Source organism: Oratosquilla oratoria, chromosome 10 (assembly GCF_046742065.1).
Source record: "Oratosquilla oratoria isolate Oo_2021 chromosome 10, ASM4674206v1, whole genome shotgun sequence".
In the NCBI taxonomy this organism is placed as follows: Eukaryota; Metazoa; Arthropoda; class Malacostraca; order Stomatopoda; family Squillidae; genus Oratosquilla; species Oratosquilla oratoria.
In genome coordinates, this window is record NC_134786.1 from 53,701,536 (window position 1) to 53,709,035 (window position 7,500).

The following is a 7,500-nucleotide window of genomic DNA, read 5'->3' on the forward strand; positions in this document are numbered from 1 at the left end:
ATCTGCTTGACTACCTCTACTTTACTAATGCTGATATTAGATAGTCTACTTTCTTCATCCACCACTGAAAATTGGATCGCAGTCAGGTACCTTATCTAATCTCTCATTAGTAAACACCGAGAGAAAATATTTGTTGAACTCCTCACTCATTTTTTCCTCCGATTCTATCATGACATTTTCATTGTTTTTAATTGAGCCTATTCTTTCTTTATTTTTTGTTCTATAGCGATGAAAGAAACGCTTTGGGTTGGATCTTGCTTGACTGGCAACCTTAATTTCATAGTTACATTTGTTGTACGCGTATTATTTTTAACCAGCTTTGCCATTTCGTTATATCTTGATCTAAGGTGTGATTCCCCGTTTTTTATTTTTACATAAAGTCCTCTTTTAATTCCGATCTCATGTTTCAGTCTGTTCGCCATCCATTTAGGAGTATTACTATTCTTCCGTACTAACTTCAGGGGGATAAATGTATTTTATGCATTAATAATTAAATCAGCTAGATTGCTATACATTGCTGCTTACCCCCCGCCCCCAATTGACCTGACTCAAGGTATGCATATTACCCTCTGTGACCCGACCCCTGGTCATGACCTGACCCATGATCATAACCTGACTCCTGGTCATGTCCCGACTCTTGACGGCACAGGTGATGGCCGAATCATCCGTATGACATTTCATATTCAATTTCAAATAGGTTTTTATCTTATCAAAATTGACTCTCCTGAAGTCTGGTACTTGGACGTCATTCGTACTTTTTAATTCTTTCCAAAATATATTAAATGTTATTTCTTGGTGATTGCTAGAGTCTAGACTATCTCTCTGTGATCATTTCCTTTTCTACGTTTATCCACATCGATGCTGGGACGCCTGCCATATATTCTATTCTGGCTTTCGATGCGCGATTTTGTTTCCCTGAAGCAGAGGTGGAAGAGGTGAACTTGAAGGGACGACCGAGGATCAGATGGGTGGATGGGGTAAATGGGACATTGAGCAAGAGGGGAATGTCTGTTGAACAAGGAAGGGAGAAGGGAGGTGATAGGAATGAGTGGAGAAAGTGGAGAATGTGTATGAATGATACTGTTATGCAAGGAAGGGAGGAATGGGGGATGGGGGATTTAGGGTTGCTTTTATTTGAATGATATTTTGATGCAGCCCAAAGGGATTTCTCCCCGTCTTCTCTTCTTCTGCATGAGGGGACCGAGAGAGAGGGTTACCGATTAAATGAAGCGGCCTTGCTCTGGATGTTCTGTATCTCAGCGCATTGCGTTTGACCCAGGGCAGTTCATGGGATGCAGGGATGACCCCTCATCTATGAGGAGCTGAGATGGGAAGGATGGAGGGGTGGTGGAGGGGAGTGAAATGGGTGGGAATAGGTACGTGCCTCTGACTTAGCTACCTCCTTTATATGGGGGAAGAAGCTCTCGGTATATGAATACATGGGTGTAGGACAAAACACCCCTAGGACAAAACTCCCCTAGGCCTTATTCCCCCACCCCCGAAAAAAAAATATATGACAAAAAAACCCTAGGACAAAACCCCCACAACTATATGTAATACAATATATAATACAAGATTATTATAGATGTTATTTTTATGTATCTTTATTTAAATATGATAAAACAGCATCTCATACAACAGATATGCACAATTATATATAACCACTAAATTTGCCATCTTTAGCACTAAGAGGTGAAACACACATATATAAGATATCATCAGACCATGTTCCACAATTACTGTCTCAGATCACTATCTTATTTCCAACTCATAGAATGTCCAACTCCATAAAGAAATTCTTCCACGGTCTTCCTACTGCTCACAAAGTCCACACACAGATTGCGCACCCGCTCCTGTCTCGCCTTCGTTGCCCGCTTCACTCGTTTTCTTGGAGGCTCCCCAGTGGAATCCCTCAACAGTGCAGCTGTGGTAAGGGCCTGGTCCTTTCTGATGCTGTCAATCGCCTTCCAAATGGTTGGATGATCATAGCCAACTAACTCTTTAAATCCAAAATTCCATGCTTCACACAGGTTGTTGGTGCGGTCCTTTCCATACAGTGTCACTTGATGAACATTCCAAAAACGAGGAGGAAATAAAGGTGAGATTCTTCTCATGAGAACTGGAGGTAGATCTCTGTCAGGTTGAGCAGGTGGTTGGATGCGTCGGAAACTTCCGGAGACATATGTGGCATTAAAGTAATCGACCAGACTGTCAAGTCCCTCCACATCAGGAATGTTCTCCATAAGGTACTCCATACCAGTGGTGATCTCTTCCTCGGGTAGGAATGCCAGTGCATTAAGCATGCCACAGAAATGTTTGACCCTATCATCAGTCCTATATGCATTGACCAATCCTAGGCTCTGTATTTTCCGCCATATACTTTGTGTCAGGTGATAGAAACAGCCACGGGAGGTCACATGGGTCCCCAAAACAGTCTGCACAGCATTTATCATTGCCTGTTCAAAGTCTGTGATGATGGTTGTCACATCTGGGTTGAAGCCAAGCTGGTCACACTTATCAAGAATGACCTGGAGAAATTCTTCATAAGATGCTTGATACTTCCCAGACAGGAATGCATATACACATGTGATGGCTTTGTTTCCCAGGGGGACACGAATGACATATAACTGGTGGAATAGCCTGGGAGCTGTGGAGAATGTGTCATCCATAAACCAGGTTGAGTTCCGGCACAAATGTTTGAGCCCCTCATAAGTTGCATATACAATGATCCTGTTGGATGATGAGACATTGTCATAAACAAGGAAACTGATGTTGTCTGGTGGCCCCGTGGTCTTCCATTCTCCCTCAATCCTAAGTTCTTGCAAAGAAGCAGGATCTTTTGGAACACATTCCTTCTGCAGACGTCTGACAGAGCGCTTGACAGAAGCAATGCGCCCTATGGCTGCTCGCATCTCTACAGGTTGATGGACAAGTGCATCTGCTACAATCTGCCCTAGCCTGCAGCGGTTTGCAGTAGTTGTGTCCTTTATGGCTGCTTTCACCTTTGTAGCTGCGACATGAGCAGGATAAGAATCATGGCTGTGGGGTGTTGTCGCAACTATCTCCTTCATCTGTATATCTGTGTGAGCACTCCCCTTACACGAAAGCGCACTTCTCTGGGAACATTCCCATCGGATCTTTGTCTTGTTGGCACTCTTTTTGGTAAACATATAATCGTCTGCACATAGCTTGGCCCTCCCTTATTATTTTTGATGATCTCCATGGTGCTACAGATTTGACTGTAACTTCTGGTGAAGGTCATACTCCTTATGTAGGGAATGTTTATACTGATACTAGGAAAGGTGAGAACACGCATGACAAAACTCTGCTGAGTAGTTTCACACCTATTCCATGAAACTATGTTATTTCACATCTATTCCAATGAAGTAATTATTTTTAGCCTGGAGATTTTGTCCTATATTACATTGTTATGGGGGGATTTTGTCCGTTTCTTTCTGTGGGGGTTTTGTCCTAGGGTTTTTTTTTTTATCCAAGGGGGGTTTTGTCTGTACCCGTAAATACATAGAGAACACTGATCAACACTATTTTAAATATTTTGCTCTCATTGAAGACGAAGGCCCTGCTCTGGATATGCTGTGTCTTGCTGCCTTGCTCCCGAGCCGACCAGTGGGCAGGAGACAGGGATGACTCTAAGTCCACCACTTTTGCGCGCTTATTTTCGTTTCGTATATCTCTTAGATTTTCACCACTGTCTTTAGTCACTTCCCCTTTCTTTACTTTCACCCACCTTTCTCTTGTCACTTCTATTTCTGTATTAGTTTACAGATTTTTAGACTGGAGGCCCTGTGCCTACAAGTATTCCTTTTTTCAATTTCCGTATAGTCTACTTCAGACAAGGGGGAATGAAATGTTTGTAGATTTTTTTTTCTTGAATACCAGTTACACAGCGTGCTTCTCCAGGTACAGTCTATGAATCCCGTGAGAACACACATTGTTACGTCCCACGTAAGTTCTGGAGTGACTTCGTGACCTCTTTAGTCCAATGATCTTTAACGTTATATTTAAGATCCTCCACCCTTGGTATATAGATAGATTGGTGGATGGATACGGGGTATTTCATTTCCATTGGTTGGGTGGGAAGAAGGAGAAGGAACGCCAACCTAGCTGAGATACACTTCTACACGTACATTAATCACCCACAATTTTTTTTAAGTATATATAACCAACATCTGAGTATTCTTAAGCGACCGGTGCTTGGAAGCTCAATAGCGCCAAATAGGATTCGAACCCGCGGTCTTTTTCTCAACAGTCCGTTGCTCTACGGACTGAGCTCTTGGCAAGGTTACCATTAAGGTGTAAAGCCGGTGTCACACTGTCTTGCGCCGCCGTTGCTGCTTGTTGTTGGCTATATAACAAAGTCTCCTTTATTATGAGTCATTAGACTCGAAAAGTTATTATAGTATTGTAACCAGGGGGAGATGAGGGTCACTATATCAAGTTATAGCTATCGCCAGGTGGTTTTATTCAGCTAATTCAACTTGGAAACATAATCTGGCCGCATCTGACGCCACCGCATAGTGTGACACCAGCATAAAGATTCAACATTACCCTCCAATACTGTGACGCTTCCCTCACAGACCTGCGTTGTGGTGTCAGGCAGCTGAAATAGACTTGCATCAAGCAGAAGGAGAGAGAGAGAGAGAGAGAGAGAGAGAGAGAGAGACAGAGGGAGAGAGAGAGAGACAGAGGGAGAGAGAGAGAGAGAGAGAGAGAGAGAGAGAGAGAGAGAGAGAGAGAGAGAGAGAGAGAGAGAGAGAGAGAGAGAGAGAGAGAGAGAGAGACAGACCGAGAGAGAGAGGGGGCGAAGAGATCGCCGTATTGAAGGCGATAAAGACGACGCTCAGAGTCGGTTCAGGGTCGTTCTTGTATTCTAAATGACGTTTTGCATTTTTCACTCGAGCCGTCGACTCTCGCGGCAAACTCCAAACTCTCCACACTTTTCGTTCGATTCCTGTACACACAGAATTTCACTTTTTATCGTGTGGTAAGCGTTGGGTAGGAAAAACTATTATTATTATTGGAAGGTCAATAATTCTGAATCATATTAATGTTAATACTTTGAAAGTCGGAGGAATGAAGGTCTTTCTTCGTAATTTAGAAGAGTTGGAAAGTTTAAATTTCTTTCCTAGGAACTCTAATAACAAAAATTTTAGCTTGCATATATATATATATATATATATATATATATATATATATATATACATATATGTGTGTGTGTGTGTGTGTGTGTGTGTATATCTGGATAGAATCACCAGTGACGGTGATGTCGATCAAATAATCCCGATTATCGTCCCCGGATTCGAACCTGGGCTCGTGAATTCTCACTGCCGTCGCCTTACCGACTGAGCTATCAACCCTACAAATTTCACTAACCTGGAAGTTAATCTACTTCGCGAGGAACTAAGTCGACTGCTAACTGCCGTCCGTACTTATATTTCACAGTGAACCAGGGCAACTTTAGCAAGTGGTTAAGACTGGTACGTTTCCTTGATGAATTGATCGCCGTTGTCATACCTGGATAGAATCACCAGTGACGGTGATGTTGATCAAATAATCCCGACTGTCGTCCCCGGATTCGAACCTGGGCTCGTCGCCTTACCGACTGAGCTATCAACCCTATAAAATTCACCAACCTGGAAGTTAATCTAAGGATTACAAAGGATTACAAAGACGGAGCATGCCGACAGGAGACCTTTTGGTCCATATCTAGGTCAGATTTGAAAAAAAAATCATAATAAGAATAAACTAATAAATAAAAACTATAATAATGTAAATAACAAATAAAAACATAAATAAATGCATAGGTATAGTTAAATGATAAACATACAGGAAAATAGTAAATAATAATAAATTGACATATAATTAATGATAAATGAAAATCAAAAAGACAAATGATAATAAAACAAAAACAAATTATATAAAATAAATTATAATCATTACAGCATCTTACTTAGGTGTATATCTAAATGATTCTTAAAGCTTCGAACTGAACTACATTGCACTACCTGTGCAGGAAGTTTATTCCATTCATCAACCACACGGTTGGCAAAGTTGTTTCTACCTACTTCCAAATTAAATCTATTTCCGGACAGTTTGAGACCATTGTTTATTGTCTGATTCTCATTCAATGTGAACATTTTGTCACTTTTGATGCTGTCAATTCCCTTTAGAATTTTTAAGACCTGTATCAAGTCATCTCTGAGTCTATGCTTTTTTAGGGAAAATAGATTCATTTGTTTTAGTCGATTTTCGTATGTTTTATTTCTTATATTTGGAATCAGTTTTGTGGCTCGCCGTTGTACTTTTTCCAGTCTGTCAATGTCTTTGATGATATTCGGTGACCATACGGAAACAGCATATTCCAAATGTGGATGAACTAACGATTTATATAGCTTGTTAATGAGTGGTGGACTTTTGAAATCAAAAGATCACGCAATGAGTCCTAGAATCTTATTTGCTTTCTCAGAGGCTGAAATACACTGCTTGGATGATTTGAGATCGTTACTGATAATTACGCCAAGATCTTTTTCACTATCCACTTTTGTTAACGAATTTCCAAATAACTTGTAATCGTACTTACTGTTATTTTTACCTATGTGCATTACCTTGCATTTACTTGTGTTAAATTTCATTAGCCACTTTTCAGATTGCTAACTGCCGTCCGTGCTTATATTTCACAGTGAACCAGGGCAACTTAGCAAGTATTTAAGACTGGTATGTTTCCTTGATGGACTTATCGCCGTTGTCATACCTGGATAGAGCCCAGGTTCGAATCCGGGGACGGCAGTCGGGATTATTTGATCGACATCACCATCACTGGTGATTCTATCCAGGTATGACAACGGCGATAAATCCATCAAGGAAACGTACCAGTCTTAACCACTTGCTAAAGTTGCCCTAGTTCACTGTGAAATATAAGCACGGACGGCAGTTAGCAGTCGACTTAGTTCCTTGCGAAGTAGATTAACTTCCAGGTTGGTGAATTTTGTAGGGTTGATAGCTCAGTCGGTAAGGCGACGCTGTGAGAATTCAAGAGCCCAGGTTCGAATCCGGGGACGACAGTCGGGATTATACATACATATGTATATGTGTGTGTGTGTGTGTGTGTGTGTGTATATATATATATATATATATATATATATATATATAAATCAAGTCAGCCATACTGAGTCCACTGCTGAACAAAGGCATCCTTCATAGCATTCCAGGATTTACGCGACCGCGCCAACCTTTGCCACGTCACTTCTGCAAACTTTTAAATCTCATCTCTCCACTTTGCCGTACTCCTTTCTCGATCTTGATCTTTTCTGTATCTTTATGTAGTAGTATTATAGTGGTACCTTTCGCATAAATATTTTTCTAAAGCCCTTATGATCTGTACGTTTGTACCCTGCTTGCGTAACGAATTTAGTATTGCTATTTGTTCTACCGAATCAAAGGTCTTCTCGTAATCTACAAAAGCTAAACAGAGAGGTATAT

The 7,500-nt window shown here is 41.1% G+C and overlaps 1 protein-coding gene across 1 annotated transcript; it reads right to left on the reverse strand.

Annotated features, from left to right (window-relative positions):
* Positions 1-1,757: 1,757 nt before the first annotated feature.
* On the reverse strand, positions 1,758-3,170 carry LOC143028903 (uncharacterized). Its single transcript, XM_076191256.1, has one exon. It carries the CDS (start codon positions 3,168-3,170, stop codon positions 1,758-1,760), a length of 1,413 nt encoding a protein of 470 aa, XP_076047371.1.
* Positions 3,171-7,500: the final 4,330 nt, after the last annotated feature.

Coding starts and splice junctions, on each gene's coding strand:
- LOC143028903 (XM_076191256.1), bottom strand. CDS start 3,170: ATGTTTACCAAAAAGAGTGCCAACAAGACAAAGATCCGATGGGAATGT.